The sequence below is a fragment of the Dryobates pubescens genome, chromosome 1 (assembly GCF_014839835.1).
Source record: "Dryobates pubescens isolate bDryPub1 chromosome 1, bDryPub1.pri, whole genome shotgun sequence".
Classification (NCBI taxonomy): domain Eukaryota; kingdom Metazoa; phylum Chordata; class Aves; order Piciformes; family Picidae; genus Dryobates; species Dryobates pubescens.
The window spans coordinates 43998293-44018380 of record NC_071612.1 but is presented as its reverse complement, the minus strand read 5'-3'; the positions used below and the strand labels follow the sequence as shown (position 1 = coordinate 44018380).

General features: G+C 44.3%; 1 protein-coding gene across 19 annotated transcripts in view; it reads left to right on the top strand.

The window, feature by feature from the left end:
* ADGRL3 (adhesion G protein-coupled receptor L3) overlaps positions 1-20088 on the top strand; it is a 388482-nt gene that overhangs the window by 335274 nt on the left and 33120 nt on the right. For 13 of the 19 annotated variants that reach the window (XM_054164809.1, XM_054164791.1, XM_054164704.1 and 10 more), the window contains 3 exons: positions 8408-8434; positions 12829-12997; positions 17397-17522. In XM_054164809.1, coding sequence (XP_054020784.1) covers positions 8408-8434; positions 12829-12997; positions 17397-17522 — 322 coding nt within the window. The remainder of the gene's footprint in view (positions 1-8407; positions 8435-12828; positions 12998-17396; positions 17523-20088) is intronic. The other 6 variants (XM_054164770.1, XM_054164754.1, XM_054164724.1 and 3 more) reach the window with 1 other exon arrangement.

The following is a 20088-nucleotide window of genomic DNA, read 5'->3' as shown; positions in this document are numbered from 1 at the left end:
ATCATATCATTAACAGCCCTTGTCAAAAGTCCCTCCCCAGCTCTCCTGTAGCCCTCTTCAGATACTGGAAGGCTGTTCTAAGGTCTCCCTGGAGTCTACTCTTCTCCACATTAATCAGCCCCAACTCATACCCTTTCTTCATAGGGGAGGTGCTCCAATCCTCTGACAGTCTTTATGGCCTCCTCTGGACTTTCTCCATCACTTCTATGTCCTTCTTGTGTTGAATGTTTTCACAGGGTCACATCTAAGCTGATCATCATCTAAGGGTCTCTGTGAACCCTGCCTAAGAAAGCACCATGGTTCTTGGTCACCTGGGTAATTCAGTGCTGATCCTCCACAGCCTTTACATGTGCATGAGCAAACTTTGAACAGGCAGCCTAAAGGAAACCCAGAAAAATCATTTGGAGATGGAACAAAATGAAGTATTTACAAGCTTCCTACCAAGGAAAGATAGAGCACATTTATAATTTGCCAGTGCAGACCTTGTGGGCACCTTGGAGGCAGAAACTCTGCCAGTGTTGAAAAAACCCATCTGTGACTGCACTTCTATCTGGGTGCTTTTTATCCCCAGTGATGTTGATGGCAGCATCCAATTCTGTTTGTTGAAATCTGCTGCTGTTTGGGGTTTTCACAGAAGGGTATGGTTAATATCTGACCCTTTTGGCTTTGAGTCTTTCCTATCTCTGGTTTGTGTGATGGCTTTGCTATGTTTTGGTTCTGATTGTAAAGCACAAATCTTCCCATTGATGGGTGCTGTCCTTTTTAAATTTAAGCAAATAAAATAAAAATCAATCAGCACTTATTGATTTGAGAGTGTCCTGGAAGATATTAAATACCTGAGTTCTTTCTGTGAACTCATAAATCATGATTACTGTTTGAAAAAGCAATACATTCTAAATATTTTGTCAGCAAGCTCTGCTGGTACTGTTTAATAGAATCATAAAATCAGAATTTTTTTGGTTGAAAAAGACCATTAACATGATCCAGTCCAACCATTTTCTAACTATGAAGTCTGCTGCTAAATCATGTCCCTCAGCACCCCATCTCTGCCTCTTTGAAACACCTGCAGGGATGGGGATTCAGCCACCTCTGTGAGAAGCCTGTTCCAGTTTTTAAGAAACCTTTCAATGAAGAAGTTTCTTCTCATATCCAAATTAAATCTCCCCTGGTGCAACTTGAGGCTATTTCCACTCCTCCTATCCGTTGTTATTAGGGAGAGGAGACCAACCCTCACCTGGTTCCAACCTTCTTTCAGGGGGTTGTAGAGAGCCAAAAGGATTCTCCTCAGTTTCCTTTTCTCTAGACCAAACAGCCCCAGTTCCCCCACCTGCTTCTTACCAGACTGTTCACCAGCTTTCTTGCCCTTCTCTGAACCCACTTGAGAATCTCAGTGTCCTTTCCAAATTCAACATAATACTCAAGGTGTGACCTGTTAGGCATTTGGACCACAGCAATGGGTCTGTACCCTTTCTGAATCCATGTTGTGGGGAAACAATCAGGTATATGGTTACACCTCAGTGTAGTTTGAACAATCATGCCATGCCTTTGCAAAGTTAGGAGGTAGAATTAACCAGGGGAAGCAGTTCTGAGGGTAATTGATTACTTGCAGAACACGAGTTGAGCTTAATGGAAGTTCTCTTTCCACTTGGAATAGCTAAGAGCAAATCTCAAAAAGCAGGCCATGACTTCCTTGGGTGAGTTAAGGGGGAAAGTGATGGTGCTTTGCCTCTGGTAGAAAAAAAATCAGGGCTATTTTTCCCCAGATCTTGGGCTTAGGCATCACATAGAGTCGAGGAATATTTGTCCTCGTTGGTCTGGATAAAATCTGGACTTGGTTTGGATAAAAATTTCAGAGCTACTGGTGGAAGGCAGCAGTGGCTTTTAATCTTTATAAAATCTCCTTATACCAGGTGGTAGGACCCCAACCTTTGCAGATCTCCAAGACATGTAAAGTAAATGAAGCCATGACAAGCTCACTGGCTTCCTAGATGAGGAGGAGGTCTTCAGGGGACTGACCATCTCCTGGCAAAGGCAGTGAGTGAGCCAGAAGCTGAGACTTGGAAATATGGCTTGGAAAGCCATGCAGTGAGTACCAGCAGCCTAAGGAAGGCAATTAGGAAGACATTTGGCTTCCAGCCATCAAGGTGGGAACTTTGTCACAGAGCGTAAAGGCAAAATCCTTTAAGCACTCTTCTATTGCTCATGATTGATTTTACTCCCCATGAAGATGCTCCTTCACTAATTAGCAGTGAACCCTCTTGCTTTATGAGGCGAGTGTCTGGACTTTCCAGCTCCTTCCTGTAGATCTTCAGCAGTTCAATAAATCAATCTTTTCTAATCCCTGAAATTAAAAAAGAAAGAAAAGGAAAAGAAAACAAACATCCCTACTGCCTCGCATCGGCAGGCAATGGGGAGACACAATAGCAGGCTGTATTTTGTGTCTCTCTTAAGCTTGCCTGCAGGAAATCTCTGTTTTATTTGTGTCATATTCATATAAATTCCATGGGTCTTTCTGAGTGCTTTTGAGGGGACACATCATCCATCTATTGGTATTTAGGTTTCAACACCCATAGCAGCTATTACAGGTCCTGTGTGCTGATGAGATCATACAATGGTTTTAGTTGGAAAGGACCTTAAAGGTCATCTAGCTCCAAGCCTCCTTGCCGTGGGCAGGGACATGTTTTACTAGACCAGGTAGGCTCAAAGCCCTATCCAGCCTGGCCTTGAATGTTTCCAGGGATGAGGCATCTGCAGCTTCCCTGGGTAACAGTGCTTCACTACCCTCATAGGGAAGACTTTCTTATGTCTGATCTGAATTTCCCCTTTTTCAGTGTAAAGCCATCACCCCTTGTCCTGTGACAAAGGACCCTGCCAGAAGTCTATGCCCAGCTTTTTGATCAGCCCCTCTAACTACTGAAAAGCCACAGGAAGGTCTCCCCAGAGCCTTTAACCTAGGTGACATTGAGGGATATATTGATGCTTTCTGGTGTTATTTTCTCTTTATTGTTTCAAGTAGCTTGATTTTCTGTGTACATGTGTTGCCAGTTTTGCTTGCTAGACAAACCATGTTATTTTAGGGCTTGAGCACTGAGTCTTTGTGCTTACTGAGCCTTTTTCTGCTGTCAGAGAGATGGGAAAATACTTTGAATTGGCAAAAGAGTGATAAATTCCAGTCAGGCAAAGTTAAACCATAAAGGGTTGAATAGGATGATAACACCTGAAGCTGATTATTTATGTAGGGGGTTGTTAAAGGCCTGGTTTTACTCTACATGCCACTCAAAAACTATGTTTTGTTAAATATATTTAACACACACACACAAAAAAAAAGAAGTAAATTCTTTTCAAGATGTAGCAAGAGCAGACATTATGCTTTTCAAAGCAGAGCTGAATAACTGCCTTTTGAATAACAGGCTTTCTCTGTTCAGCAGCACTTTAGGACCAATCTGTGTGTGAAGGTAAATTCCTAACTTATTTTTCCTACTGAAAAAAATTTAAAGGGAAAAAAAAAAAAAAAGAAGGCTTTAGAAATCCAGGATCTTGCTATTTGACATATAAGGATCTGGTTTGCATCAGGTAAGAAAAGTTACAGACCAGCAGTATGAGAGAGGTGATTCTGCCCCTCTGTTCTTGGGAGACTACCACCTGGAATACTGTATCCAGTTTTGGGGTGCCCCAGCCCAAGGAGGACATTGGACTGTTGGAGCGAGTCCAGAGGAGGCCACAAAGATGATCAGAGGGCTGGAGAACCTCCCCTATGGGGACAGGTTGTGAGAGCTAAGGCTGTTCAGCCTGGAGAAGAGAAGGCTCCGGAGAGACCTTCAAGCAGCCTTCCAGTACCTGAAGGGGACTACAGGTTGCTGGGGAGGGACTTTTGCTAAGAGCTTGTAATGATAAAATGAGCAGCAATGGCTTTGAGCTTGAAAGAGTCCATCACACAGCCACAAAAATGATTAAGGGAGTGAAATATCTTCCTTTGAGGAGAGACTGAAGGAGCTGGGGCTTGGGGAAGAGGAGACTGAGGGGTGATGTCATTCATGTTTATAAGATGTAAAGGGTGAGTGCCAAGAGGATGGAGTCAGGCTCTCCTCAGTGATGCCCAATGACAGGACAAGGGGCAATGGGTGGAAGTTGAGGCATAGGAAGTTCCATATAAACAGGAGGAAATTTTTTTCACTGTGAGGTTGACAGAATACTGGAACAGGCTGCCCAGTCTCTTTCTCTGGAGATATTCAAAACCCACCTGGATGTGTTCCTGTGTGCCCTGGCAGGGGAATTTGGACTGAAAGATCTTTTGAGGTCCCTTCTAACCCCTAATATTCTGTGATTCTGTGAAGAGGGGAGATTTAGATAGGAGATTAGGAAGAAATTCTTTAGAGTGAGGGTGGTGGGACACTAGAACAGGTTGCCTGTGGAGGTCTGGATGGGCCCTCCCTGAAGATGGTCAAGGCCAGGTTGGACAGGGTCTTGAGAAAGCTGGTCTAGTGGAAGGTGTCCCTGCTCATGGTGGGGGAGTTGAAACACGGTGAACTTTAAAGCCCCATCCAACCCTAACCATTCTATGATTCTCTGTTTCTATGATGTGGGCCCCTGTGTTGGGTGGATATGATAGCAATTTGTTTGCCTTTTGTCCAAAATTTACATGTTTAGGTTTTAAAAGGACAGGTAATGTGAAAGTGGCTCCCAAATTTAAGATGCACTGGTTTTGAAAATCCTGAAGTGTCTGAACAAAGACATCAGTAGATAGAGGATAAGCAGCTAATTTTAGCAGCTAGTTAAAAAAAAAGTGTTGGTCTGGAAATATCACAGGACTATAGAAGGTGATATAAAGCATCCTTTCTCATCCTAGGAGAAAGTACTCTGGGAAATTGAAAGACATCTAACTAAAAGAAGGTGTTGAAAGAGTTTTATGTGATGTATAATTAACCTTAAGGAGTCTTTGCCCCAAGGTAAAGTCAGGGCTTTTTTAGGATTAGAAAATGAATAAGGTATTTTTACAGATTGGTAGGCCATCCACTATCCATCATCTGGGCTGTGAAGAAACAGAAGGGAGGTGAGGTAAGATTTCACAGGCTAAAGGAATCGTGGAATCACAGGATCACTTTGACTGGAAAAGACCTTGCAGATCATTGATTCCAACTATTATCTAACTCTACAAGTTGTCTCTCAGCACTGCATCACTCCATCTTTGAAATGCCTCCAGGGATGGGGATTCACTCATCTCCCTAGGAGGTCAGTTCCAGTCTTTGAGAACCCTTTTAGTCAACAAGTTTCTTCTTATATGCAACCTAAACCTTCTCTGGTGTGACTTGAGGCTGTTTCATCTCCTATCACTTGCTAGTAAGGAGAAGAGACCAACCTTCACCTGCTGTTTGTGACTACCAGCCCCCTGTTACCTATGGAGGGATCAGAGTCACTTCATTAATATTCAATGGACTGTATTCCCCTCACTAACAGGAATTGGAAGAATTTATCTAAATCTGGAAAACCTACTTAGACCTACCATGCTCAAGCTGTGTTAGGGTTTATTTTCCAACAATATCTGCTTCAATATTATTTCCTTCTACCACTAGTGTATATCATCTCAGTTTTACAGTCAGCAACTCCATTTTCCTGTGGGCTATGACTCTTCCAAGGCTATTCCTTTGTCTAAGTGATGGATTTTATGTATTGCAGGTAATGACACAGTAATGCTGCAGCACTGACAGACTTCACTGATAGAGTCCAAAAAACCCAAACAACACACAAAGCCACAACATTCAGGAGTGATGATTTTCAGACAGGAACTGTTACTATTACAAGACTTAAGCTACTTGGAACACTGGAGTTGCTAAAATGAAAACGAATGCTCAGTATTTCAGAAGGAATATCATAGAATCATGGAATCACAGAATGGTTGAAAGGGACCTTAAAGATCATTCCAAAGCTCTCTCCCATACACCCCCACCATGGGCAGGGACACCTTCTACTAGATCAAGTTGCTCAAGGCTTCATCCAGCCCGGTGCCCTGCAGAGAGGGGGCATCCACAATCTCCCTGAACAACCTGTTCCAGTGTCCCACCACCCTCACTTTAACGATTTTTTCCAGTCTGAATTACCTTCTTCCAACTCAAAGTCATTGTCCTTCACTCTATCACAACAAGGCCTTGTAAAAAGTCCCTCCCCACCTTTCTTGTAGGCCCCCTTCAGATACATGGCAGATGCTCCAAGATCTCCCTGGAGCCTTCTTTTCTCCAGGCTGAGCAGCCCCAACTCTCTCAGCCTGTCCCCACAGAGGAGGTGCTCCAGCCCTCTGATCATCTCCATTGCCTCCTCTGGACTCACTCAAACAGTTCCATGTCCCTCTTGTGCTGTGGACAGCAGAACTGGATGGTACTCCAGGTGGGGTCTCACAAGAGCAGGGTAGAAGAGAAGAATCACCTCTCTCATTGTGCTCGTCACAGCAGGAGAGATTGTGTCCTATGAGCCCTGTGTGTTGAGACTGGAAGTGTTTGGGAGTTTGGCATCTTTGAAAGTCTCACTTCTTTAGGTGCCTGCTTCCTTTGGGCAGTGGGCTCTAGCCACATTCAGGTTGGAAATGGGATATAAACTTCTTGGGCCTTTCTGATGGTTTACTTCTGAGCTGCTTTGAAGTGTTAGCCTCAAGCTAAAAGGCTGAGTTTAGTGATGTTTTGTCTGTACCAGATGAAACAGAGTCTTCAGGTGCCTTGAAGAAAGGCAGTTACAGATCGCTGAAGAACTTTGCAAAGGTCTGGATAGCAGCAGCAGAGGAAAAAATAATAAATCCCTAATTCTCTCTTTTTATAAGCTATCACCAGTGACATTTCAACTGTAAAATCTTTATCCTGTGTGCTTGTAAACGCAGCACTAGAAACTGCTCCTGCCCACACTGCTGGCCTGGGAGCTCCAGACTGTCTTACTTCTTTGGTGGATTCAGTTACATCATGGGGGGCCTACAGGACCTGCAGTACTAGACATGGCATGAGCACAATAGCAGCCTGCCCCAGTGATCTCATGGACTGAGTGGATAAGAGAGCAAAGAGAAGCAGAGGGATCCGACCACCATCATGCTGCACAGATGGGCTGGGCTGGAGATCCCCATTGGTGCAGCTAAGGGGGAAAGCATTTGGTAACAGCACTTTTTCTATGTTTCTCTGTACACAACTGTGAGACCATGTCCCTGAGCTCCACATCCAAACATCTCGTAAACATCTCCAGGGATGGTAACTCCACCACCTCCCTTCTGGTGAAGAAAGGATCTTCGCTAAGCCAAAGGAACTGAGCTTTCCTTGCTGTGTCTTGGAATCAGAGATTCGGTTCCCTACATCAAGCCAGCTCCTCTACACTTGCTTCTTCTCTCCTTTCTGTTCTTGATATGCTTTGTGCTTCCCCCATGCATTGTTAGACACTACATTTGAGTGTCCTTGGACAACTCAGATGTCTTTATGCAGCCAGCAGATATGGCGCAAGATCTAAGGCAAGTGGCTGTCAGGGTGGCAAATGATGACCAGGAGGGAACCTGCATGGGTGGCAGCAAGGACAGCTAAAGGTGGTAGTTAGATGCTGAAGCAGAGCTGCAAGAGGGCTTGATTAGAAGTTGGGATGGGGATGGGGACAGCGAGGTCTTCAGCCCAGGGATGTTATAGGTGCTGGAGCTAGACAGCATTGCTTGCCTGTCAGTGACAAGAGCTGATCTAAACCTCCCCTGGTGCAATTCGAGGCCGTTTCCTCTCATCCTGTCACTTGCTACTAGGGAGAAGAGACCAACCCCCACCTTGTCCAACCTCCCTTCCGGGAGCTGTAGAGAGCAAGGAAGTCTCCCTTCAGCTTCTTTTCTCCATACTAAACGCCCCCCAGTTCCCTCAGCTGCTCCTCACCAGACCTGTTCTCCAGACCCTTCACCAGTTTTGTTGACCTTCTCTGGACATGCTCCAGCACCAAAATGTCCTTCTTAGAGTGAGGGCCCCAAAGCTGAACACGCTGAACTACAGCACTGCAGATGGAGAGTGCTGGGAGGCACAGTGAAGTTTTCCCACCTGAAGGCATGAAAGTCTTCTGCAAGGGTTACACTGCAGTTTCAAAACTTGTTTTCTCCTGAGGTAGTCGAGATTCCTGAAAAGAGATTTCAAAGGCAATGGAGAGTTGTGTGGTGGCAGCCAGGAGGGGTAGCTGCAGCTCATAGCTAACAATGCTCACTCTCGTGTGTGAAGCTAAAATTTTTGGTCAAATTTCAGTTCCCTGGGGCTGTGAGCCAGGCTGGCTTGTGTGCACCAGGCGCACCTGATGCCAGCCCACCTTTGCTTTGGTGGTGGCTGGTGGGAGAAGGGAGGGGGACTAGCAGTGAGGTGGACTCTATGTCATGCTATTTCTAATGTTGGTGTTCTTGTCTTTATGTCTATGCATTCTATAGCTATGAGGATAACAGACCCTTCATCAAGTAAGAATGACCTGAATGGCTGATAAATTTCATTTATCAGTGTGGTCTCATGAACCAGCTGTCAGATCAATATGGCAAAAATCATTAAAGCTTCTGTCATTCGCATTTGAGGCAGAAGAGCAAACTGTGCAGGAAGACAGTCAGGCATACAGCTAATGTGCAGAGTAAACGTGCTGCAGATGTATTGCCAACCAATTGTCTCCAGATTGGCTTCATTATTCTTTGATTGGCCATTACTTGAATTCAATGGGAATGTTCCCAAGTAGATTCTATGCAGTACAGACTTGTTGAGCCAAGAGCAGTCCTCTGGTCCACTGTGCTCTGCTACTGAGAGTGCTTAGTGGTCATGTGAACACAAAGGTAAATGTTCAGAGAGGTGAATGGATGAGAATCCCTCTGATTCCTGTCTTACCCAGTAGGACCAGTGGAAACAAATTTGTCTTTAGTGGATTGGAGACTGTCTCCTTCCTCACTGGAGCACCTGAATGTTCTTAATTGTAAGTCTCTGATTTTCAATTAAAGCAAAAAACGAGGTGGTTTGGTATTGTTATAGCCAGAAAACTGCACCCTAGAAAAGGAAACAAAACAAACAAACTAACTTAAAAGCCCAGCAAGTCTGTACAAAGAGCAGACCACAAACCCTGAACTGCACCAAAGAAAGCCAAAATTACCTCAAAATTATGTGCCTTTTCTCCTGAAAAACAAAAACCCACAAAAAAAAAAAAACCAAAACCCAACCAACCAAAAAAAAAAAAAAAGAAAATAAAAGAAGAGGAATAAGCAGTAGCACAAAATGGAAGCAAATCAGATTGGCAGTGGACTTTCAGTTTGTTCTTCTGGTGAAGAGTCCGATGTGTTCATTCCTGCAGCATCATTCCCATATTCTCTTTCATTGCTTGGCTGTTGGTTTTGTGGGAGGGTTTGGGGTTTTTTTTTGTTTTCCTTTTTTTCCCCTGTGAAGACAGGAGCTGTTCAAAGAAATCTCCAAGTCCTCTGTATCTTCAGGCCTTGTTTTCTGAAGGACAACACTCTAGAGAGCTCAGTTTATACTGTTGAGGTCCTTCTAAACCCACAGCTTCCTTTCCATCTCAGCAGGCAGCACAGTTCCATTAAATAACTGGTTTGCTCCTGCACACTTCTGCAGCCAAAGGCTGTTTTACCAGGTTCAGGAGCTGGCTGTGCCTCAGAGCAAAAGAGTGTTCTGACATCCTGAAAATCATTTCTAAAAGAATCTGTAAATGCAGGAAGCTTTTAATCATCAGGAAGAAGAGAAGGAGACAGGGAAAAATGTTTTCAACTTAGAATCATAGAATTATTAAGGTCGCAACAACCCTCTTAAGATCATCAAGTCCAACCATCAACACACCACCACCATGCCCACTAAACCGTGTCTCAAAGTGCCATGTCAACACATTTTTTTAACACCTCCAGGGATAGTGACTCCAACACCTCCTTGGGCAGCCTGTTCCAGTGCCTGACCCCTCTTTCAGTCAAGAAATGTCTCCTAATGTCCAACCTAAACCTCCCGTGGTGCAACCTGAGGCCATTTCCACTTGTCCTACCTGTAGTCACTTGGGAGAAGAAACCAACCCCCTCTTGCCTCCAACCTCCTTTCAGGGAGTTGTAGAGAGCAATTAGGTCCCTTCTCAGCCTCCTTTTCTCCAGGCTAAACAATCCCAGCTCCTGCAGATGCTCGGCTTCATTAGTTTTCATTTCTCTTTAAGGAAAAAGACAATATTTGTATTTTTAAATTGATGTGCAATTAAGATGATTATGTGCTCTCATTGATGGTGGAATCTGGAGAAGAAAATCTTGAGGAGAAAAATAGACCAAGTGGCTAAAGCTGGCAATCTTGATCTAGTGGCTACCTTCCTGAAGGATTTGGAGAGAGCATTTTCAATTTGCATTGTGCTAAATATTTATTAGTGGGATTGACTGGGAATGCTTCAGAGGAGCTGTTCTGGTCTGCTAGATACATAATAGTGATTTTTAAAGAACTGCCTTAATAAGCCCTTACCTCAGGGAGCTCTTTGGGTTGTGTGGTTAAATAATACATATTTTATAAACCTTCAGTGGAAGACTTAATGCCTTTTTTTTTTTTCCCCTCCATTTTAATACTTAGCAGAAAAGTAAACCAACAAAAATAACATGGATACAACATCAATGTAATTCTGTTTTTGACAAGCCCTGCTAAAATAGAAAAGGGTTCAAGGTTGCAGCTACCAAAGAGTCTCCATAATGGAGATTGACCTCTGAACTACTGCAGCTTCATTTTCCTCCCCATTTCCCCATGTTCTGCTTAGCTAATGGAAACCCAGATCTGCTTAAGCCATGGTCAGATTTCTACAAGGCTGAAGTGGCTTAGAAGTGTAAGCATCTCATTGTTCCTTAAACTCTCCTGCATCACCCCTGGCTGGTTTTGGGGCAGACAAGGAGGCAAAGAAGGTACTGCTGGCTGCAGGATTGTCTGCTTTGGTTCCCCAAAGCAGTAAATGGTGGGGAAGGGGTGCAAACATTAGGTGCTATTGCAGTAATTGTCATGATGTTACACCTAATGAATCCGGGAGAAGGCAGAAGAAAATTAATGCCTTGAGGGAAAAAGCAAAGGGATGCTCATGGTCTGCTTGCTGTGCACTTCCCACTGTTCATCCTGGCTAGAAGTTGAGTTCCTTCCCTGTGCAGCAGCAGTTCCTTTAATATTGTAGGCAGTTTAGTGTATGGAAACTGAGGGAATGGATAGGAGCAGGACACAGGTCCTGTCCTGATTATCACAACTTCATCTCCTGTCTTGGCATTGGAAGATTTGTCTCTGAGAGTTTAATTTAGCAGATGACTCAATATTATTTATGGAATCAGTACCTGAAGAGACCACCAAGAAAGCTGTGGAGGGTTTTTTTAAAAGGGCTTGTGGTGACAGGACAAGGGACAATTGCTTTGAGCTGGAACAGAAGAGACTTGGACTGGGGATTAGGAAGAAATTCTTTCCAGTGAGGGTGGTGAGATGCTGGAACAGATTTCCCAGGGCGACTGTGGATTTTCCCTCCATGGAGGTGTTAAAGGCCACATTTGACAGAGCCTTGAGCAAGCCAATGATAGGGAGGTTGGAACTACATGATCTTTAAGGTCTCTTTGAACCCAAACCATGCTATGATTCTATGATCATTAAGGTTGGAAAAGACCTCTATGATCATCAAGTCCAAGTGCCAATGCAGCACCAGCATGCACACTAAATCATGTCCCCCACAGTGCCAAATCTACTCTTATTTTGAACACCTCCAAGGATGGTGACTCCACCACCTTCCTGGGCAGCCTGGTCCAATGCCTGACCACTCTTGCAGTCAAGATTTCTTTCCTAATATCACAATATTTAGCAGGGTGACAGGGAATATTTCCCCTGCCATCCCAGCAGAGCTTCCTGGTTTCCTGAAAGCATGCTAAAAAAAGGTAAAAATAACTTGCAGCAGCCATCCCATGCCCTGGCAGAAAGTCTCTGAGACACAGCTACCATATATCTACTTGGACAATGTTTGGGATCAAGCAGTGGTCTGCACCCCACAATGTCTGGGACCAAGCACTCCTGCTCCCCTTCTGGGATGGAGCTAGCAATAATCTTAGGTTTGCAGTAGATGTGAAGAAGGATTGCCCCTCCTTTTCTGCAAGTAGAAGTGTGGCAGCAGCTCCTGCTTCAGCACATGTGGTGTGTGAGCCCCTGTATGTGTAGATCTCTACTTCCCCTCCTCACAGGGTGGAAGAGGTGTGAAGCAGCAGCCCTGAGAGCCTCCTTCCTAGTGTGGAGCTGCTCTGGCAGGTGGTGAGGGCTCGCCCACCTGCTTGTAGTTGTTTGTCTGCCTTGCAGGCATATGGGAGACTATCTAAAATGAAGCAATACATGTGTGGTGGTGTTAAGTGTAAAGAAGCTCATCCAGCTGGCATTCCTGCCCCAGTGAAGCCAGTGGACACTAAAAAAAGGGACATTTAGAGTCACTGTTTTGGTTGGTTGCTATCCTTTCCCTGTCATTTGCAGCAGTAACATCTACACATCATTTGCATACATGCTGCTTTTACATGAAGCATAAAAAATAACTGAGAAAGAAAGAAAGAAGCAGTGTGGTTACAAATGTGCTTTGGTTATGATAATTCTCCATGCTCATAACATTTCCATGTCTGTATATTTCCTCAAGCCTGAAGATTTGTAAAGCTGCATCCAGCCTGAAGAGAAACCTCCCTACATCACATTTTGATCTGTTGTTTGCCTTTTCTTTTTTTTTTTGTTCCCCCCCCCCCCAAACCACAGGCAAAATCTTGCTGTTTGTAGTTGTGTGCCTTCTTTTGTGGATGGAAAAAACCAACAACAACCCCTTTCCTTTTTTCTTTTGTTTTCTTTCTCCTAACAGGTCCTGGGTTATAGGTGCGATAGCCCTGCTCTGCCTGTTAGGACTGACCTGGGCATTCGGACTCATGTATATTAATGAAAGCACAGTCATCATGGCGTACCTCTTCACCATATTCAATTCTCTGCAGGGAATGTTTATATTCATTTTCCATTGTGTCCTCCAGAAAAAGGTAAGCCAGACAGTTCCCAGCAGCAGAAGAGATGGTTAGGGGGTGTTTTGTTGCCTAACAACAGCAGCCTAACATCATCTGCATGCCCTAAATTGGTCTCATGCTGATTTATCCCCCCAGTCCACTTAATAAGGGTGGTATTTAGACTGCAAACCAGCACGATGCAGGGGAATGAGGTGATAATGAAGATATGTGACAGTGGCATTTCAGCAGGCAGGGCACACGTTGGAGGCAAGGGAAAAGGCAGCTGACAGTTTGCAGGGCTTTAGGGTAGCCAAGCTGTAAAAGGGCTTTGCCTGCTCTTGGCCAGATTCTCCTTTCCCATGTGCCAGTGTGAGATGGGAGAGACCCCACAAGCATCTGGAGGGGTCCTCACATGGCTGAATCCCTGCAAGAAATCTCCCCTTCCTACAGCATTGAATGATGGTGTGTAACAAGGGCTGCTTCCCCTGCTTTTTTAAGCAGGGAGGGACCTGCACTCTGCAACATTTCATTAGCCTGTGTGTTGTTTAGTTCTAATGTCAGCTTTTGGAGATCTTCATCAAACCAAGCACAGTTAAGTGCTTCTTGGTGGAACTTGAAGTATGCTGTATGCCCCAATTAACATTTGCAAAATAGCACTGGAGGAACTTAGGAAAACTCTGGAGGGGAAAAAAAAAAAGTCAAAATAAAACTCTCCATGTATATATGTAGATCAAACTTACTGCCTCTGACACTCAGCAAGAAATATTTTTAAGGACCATTTTATCCCCCCTGAGTTCTCCAACCTTGTGCATGTCAGCTGAAAAGTTTTTATGTGCATCTTGCTTTCAAAGAAAAGCTTCTTTATTCACTAGGATAGAGTTTCTTTATCCACATAGGGAAGAGTTACCTCTGGGTCTCAGTTTCTCAGTGGCTTTTGGTGAAATGATTGATTAAGTAAACTCAAGGCCATGATAAGGTCTGCTCTCCATGTTTTGCTATACAGGGGAGTCCTGACCTATGAATCATAGAGTGGTTTGGGTTAGAAGGGACCTTGAAGACTATCTAGTTCCAACCTCCCTGTCATGGGCAGGAACATCTTCCACTAGACCTGGTTGCTCAAAGCTTTATCCAACCTGGCCTTGAACACCTCCATGGAGGGGGCATCCACAACCTTCCTGGGCAACCTGTTCCAGTGCCTCACCATCCTCCCTGGAAAGAATTTCTTCTCAATCTCCAGTCTAAATCTCCCCTCTTGCAGATCGAATCCATTCCCCCTTGACCTACCACTGTAAGCTCTTGTAAACAGTCCCTCCCCAGTTTTCTTGTAGGTCTCCTCACGAAGGCAGTATGAACATGAAAACAAACCCAAAGTTAATCATACCAAGTGAACTCTGTGAGCAGTGCCTCACAGAGCTGTGTAAAAATGCCCTTCTTAAAACCAAAGGAAGAGTTCTGGTGTTTAGAGTTTTGTCCTTGTCATTTCATCTCAAAGTTGTGCAGCTTAAAAAGGAGGAGGAAAAAAAAAACACCTCAAAAGCTTTACACAGAGTCACAGAATCACAGAACATTAGGGGTTGGAAGGAACCTTGAAAGATCATCCAGTCCAATCCCCTTGCAAGGACAGGATCACCTACAGCACGTCACACAGGAATACATCCAGGCAGGTTTTGAATGTCTGCATAAAAGGGAGACTCCACAACCTCTCTGGACAGCATGTTTCAGGGCCCTGGCACCCTCACCTTATCTTCACATGGAACCTCTTCTGTTCCAGCTTGCATCCATTGCCCCTTGTCCTATCACTGGACATCACTGAGAAGATCCTAAATCTGTCCTCCTGACACTCACCCTTCACATATTTGTAAACATGAATGAGGTCAGCCCTCTGCCTCCTCTTTGGCAAACTTAAGAACCCCAGCTCCCTCAGCCTTTCCTCATAAGGAAAATGTTCCACTCCCTTCAGCATCTTTGTGGCTTTGTGCTGGACTCTTTATCTAGATGCAACTACCTGGTGATGTGCCCAGAACTTTAAGCAAGACCTTTTCCAGGCAAGATGATAATAAGACTGTAGGAAACATCACCATCACTAATTAAAACTGCAGATGCCTCCCTGGTAAAGAACTCGAATCATTCTTACTGCTCTGACCTCTTGCCTCTATTAGGCCATACGAATGATCAGCTCCAAACATCCCATCCCAGCATGGCACTGCAGCATCCTTGGGTATTGTGGGACTCACTTGGCTCAATGTTTTTTGTGCCTCAAGCCAGTCTACATCCTTAAACCATCACTGATGGATAGTGATCACTACTGATTTCTGGCTGCAGAAAAGGAAGGAGAATAAATCTGGTTCCTTGGTTTGGGGTAGTTGCATCTTTTTGACCTGAGAGCTGAGGGAAGAAGAAGGAAAAAAGCAACAACAACAACAACCACCTTTTTATTCCTATCTATCATGGACTAAAATATCAGCAAAAAGCTGCAGAGAGGCAAGCAGTGGGTGGCTAATTAAAGCAATTGAATTATTTTCTCTCAGCAAAGGATTGATTAGGCACTCGAGCATATTGGGCACTTGTGGTATTGTGTTTGTCTGGAGCACTCGAGGAAGAGCCTAATGAAAAAAGCTGTAATTTGCTATTTAACTGTTGTTTTGCAGAGTTTGGAAATGCTCAGAGATAGGCTGCCAAAATTTCACAGCTAATATTGTGCTCCAAGCAACCTCAGCTGCTGGGTTTGACCTGAATAGAGTTTTTGGGGGCAAGGGGGGATTCTTGGGTTATTTTTGGTTTAGTTTTGTTTCTTTGTTTGTTTGCTTTCTTAGTGGGCAACCTGACCTGCTTTTGGTTTTTTAGAATCATAGAATAGTTTTGGTTGGAAAAAATCTCCAATATCCAACCATCAACCTAACACCACTGTGGCCATTAAACAATGTACCAAAGTGCCATGTCCACAATATGGTATAGACTGCTCATTTTCAGTCTTGCTCCATCTTGTTTTGAAATATAAAAAGTCACACTTGAAGCTCAGTTAAAGCTTGGATCCTGCCCAGGCACAAGTCCCCCTAGTTCCCCTCAAGTGAGGGAGGTGTCATGGCTTTACTCTAGCCCAGTTTGATGTGATGCCCACTAAAACCTGACTGGTTTGCATTTGTTTGCTGTGGAAGGGCAGACTCCAACCACTGCACAGCACTGGGAATATAATCTCTAGGGTCTCTGGCTCTACAGTTCCCCCAAGGAAGGCTGTGAGACCTGGAACTGTTTAGTCTGGGAAAGAGAAGACTGAGTGGAGATCTTACGAATTTTATAAGCGTGGGTGTCAAGAAGAAGGGGCCTGGCTCTTGCCAGTGGTGTCCTGTGATAGGACAAGAGGCAATGGATACAAAGTGGAATACAAGAAGTTCTCCCTCAACATGAGGAACAACTTCTTTCTTGTGAGGGTTCTGGTGTCCTGGAGCAGGCTGCCCAGAGAGGTTGTGGAGACTTTCTCTGGAGATTTTCAAGACCAGTCTGAATGTGTTCCTGTGTGACCTGCCCTAGATGACCCTAATTTGGCATGGGGGTTGAACTCAATGAGAGGTCCCTTCCAACCTCTACCATTCAATGATTCAGGGGTTCAATTTGACTGCAAGAAATAATGTAAAAAGAAATAAAGTAAATCAATAGCTCTTATGTGTTTCTGCTCAAATTTTTCTTCTATGTCCTCTGCCAGGAGCAATAACTTTTAGTACCTTGATGAGCCAATATGGTAGTTTATATCAAATCTATGAGGATATTAATTTTCAGTCATAAATAATGTATCTGGAGATTTTCCCACGCTCCTTTCATGTGCCTCAGTAGAAGCTGGAATCAATTGGAGTCAACAAGCTTTACTGCACGAAAGTCCCTCACATCACTGCAAACAGGGTTCTAAGCTACTGTGACCATTCAGCTGCAAGCTGTAATAGGCTTCTCCCCCACCTATTGCAATAACTATTGTTTTAGTGACCCACTGAGGAAAGATTCATAGATTGATAGATTCATAGAATGGTTGGGTAGGAAGGGACCTTAAAGATCCTCTAGTTCCAACTCCCTCACCATGGACAGGGACACCTTGCACTAGACCAGATAGCTGTCCAACCTGGCCTTGAACACCTTCAGAGAGAGGGCATCCACAACATCCAATGAACAACCTGTTCCAGTGTCTCACCACCCTCACTATAAAGAATTTGTTCCTAATCTTCCATTTTAAAAACTCTCCCCTCTTCCAGCTCAAAGTCATTCCCTCTTGTCCTACCACTCCAAGCCCTTGTAAAACCTCCCTTTCTGGCTTTCTTATAGCCCCTTTCATGTAGTGGAATGGTGCTCTAAGGTCTCCCCATAGCCTTCTTTTCTTCAGGCATCAGGGTTGGGTGCTGGGCTGGAGGAGGAGCTGCCAGCTAACCCCTGTTGCTCTTTCCTTGGCTAGGTCCGCAAAGAGTACGGAAAATGCCTGCGCACGCATTGCTGCAGTGGGAAAAGTACAGAGAGCTCCATTGGCTCAGGAAAAACCTCGGGGTCACGGACACCTGGAAGATATTCCACAGGCTCACAGGTAACCCATACCCCAATGCTTTGCACCACCACCCTGATGTCCTTCCTGGATGTGCTCGGGCAGCAAGCTCCACTTGGCACCAAAGGAGCTGCTTCAGAGCTCTCCCTTGTGCAGTTGCAGAGATTTCCCCTCCTTCCCAGACCTGAATTCAACATAGTGACATCCCTTGGGATGTGTGGCAATTAGTGCCTCTCCAAGAACTTTCTACATAGCTGCAATGAGAGAGAGGTGAAGGTCATCATCCTGTCCTGGTTCAGGATGTGTCCTGTTCCCATTCTCCATAGGAATCACGAGCTGGGAGCATTCTGTCAACTGTGCTACATCCCAGTAAATCCTTCGATCATGAGCTGAAGGTTGTCACTGTGCAGGAATAATAATAATTTCTCTGGCTTAAAAAAAATAAAGACTCTAAGAGTCTTCACAGTCAGAGGCCTTTCCTTCTGGCATTTAGTCAGCCCCTTGCCTCACTCAGTTTGCTTTAGTTTGTAGGGCCTCTTAGGAGAATCGCTTTGGGTCAGATTATTTTATGCGATTTTGAGATTTGTTATGCTTTGCTCACCCCCCAAAATTCAGGGGTTTGTGTCATTGGTGCACTTGGCAATTGTGAAACTTAACTTGTAGGTTTAGATGTAGATTGATGGATGAAGAGTTCGTATCAAATGAAGAGGCTTAGTTGGTAATCAATAGGAAGCAAACACAAATGTATTCATTATTACTGATGGAAGTAATTATACATGACAGTTCCACTATGAAATTATGAAAGACATGCAGTAAGTAGCAGTTTATAGCCTCCCAGGAAAAAAACAATTTGCAATCTATGTCTTGGAGCAAATTATTATTTATTTTCAGCTGTTTCCAAGATGTCACCCAAGAGCTCCACTTTGGCATTGATGTAGGTCTGGATGCAACTCAGGGCAAATAATAGCAACAGAATATGGAACTTCTCTCCAATAGACCAGAAAAATCCCACTCTAATCACTAAATATCCAAAACTCACTCTACCCAGCAACACTTATGTGGCTGATTTGAAAGCCTGTGGTTGTACATAACTTAGCTGCTGAATAGATGTGTTACTCCCCAAGAAGAGTTGACTTTAGTGGGTCCTTTCTCTTTGGTGATCTCACCACAAGAAGCCCTTCTGAGGGTGAGCTGAGTCTGCTGGCAGCAATTGTCTCATGGCAGGCAAGGTTTGAGGCACCAAGGATATTATATTGACTGCAGAAGCTTGTCCTTGGAAGATGGAAATGCCTGAGACCTACTGTAGGCAGGACAACCTCACACAGATGAGAGAGGGTGAATGGAGATCAATCTGAGCTGTCAAAAGCACAAAACTCCTAACTTTTGAATAGAGAAGTCCAGAAGGACCTAAGTCCAAAGTTATCTTCTTTTTTTCCTTTCTCTGAAAAGCACTTAGGAAACAGAATAATTAATCCACAATGGATCACACCAGAGAAATGCAATAGATTAAATGTCCAGGTGAAAAATAATTGCTGTAAAAGTGCATGGGTCTCATGTCACATTGTGTTTCCATTTATAGAGGGCTAATGCATGATTAGGAGATGCCATTACTCCATAGTTAATGAGTAGTGGAGGAGGCACTTTGCAGCTGTGACCACATGAGTAAGCCCTGGAAGATCTTTCACTGCTAAGATTCCATTACAGGAAGCATTGTGCTTTTAGCAGTTAGGAAAACCATGGCCTGTCAGAGTAGGAACCAAACTTCTTGATCCTCCCAGCTGCCTTAGCACCACTGTCATGCATCCATGAGACATGTCCATCACGACCTGATAGGTGAGGTGAGGGAGAGTTTCTCCTGGACACATCTGGGTTCCCCAGTCATCTCCACAGAGAAATTGTGGTTGAACCACGTGCATGATGCATATTGGCTGATTTTTGGGTCTTGGTCTAGTTGGGGTGGATTGAGACAGTAGCATAAAAGCCACTAAGGTAGATGCCCCACAGCACATCTGAGAAATAAAACAGAAGGCAAACATATGCGGGACACTGTTTCCCCAGCAGCAGAAGCTCTATCACAGATGGCAAATCCACCCCAGATTTTTCTACAGGAGACCATGAGTCATTCATTTAAGGGGGATTTTTTATTTCTTTCCTTGATATTCCCCATGCTGGATAGTAGCTACAGAAGACTTCTTTTCATTCAGGGGCACCACAGATCAAGTCTTCTGGTGCACTTCACAAAACACAAGACACTGAGATAGAATGTGGAGCACATCTGCTTCTGTGTGTAAGCTATTTCTCTGTTATCTGGTGCTGTGTTGGTAAATCTGGAGCTCACATGGCTCTGGGTTTCTCTCCAATACCATTTGTGACTGTTTGGTGGTTATTTTAGTTATTAATGCAATCCAGTGATGATGCATTTCTTCTGGGAGATAGATCTTTGCGCCATGAAGTTCAGCAGTCAGGGGCTTGCATACTCAAGGCAAACGAGGCAGCAACCACACTCTTACAGCTAGCCAGTGACAAGTCTTATCCTGAGCCAGGCATGCCAGTAGCCACCTTTAAGGAAGCAGAAGGAAACCTATCTTGCAGCTGCTAAAGAATTCAT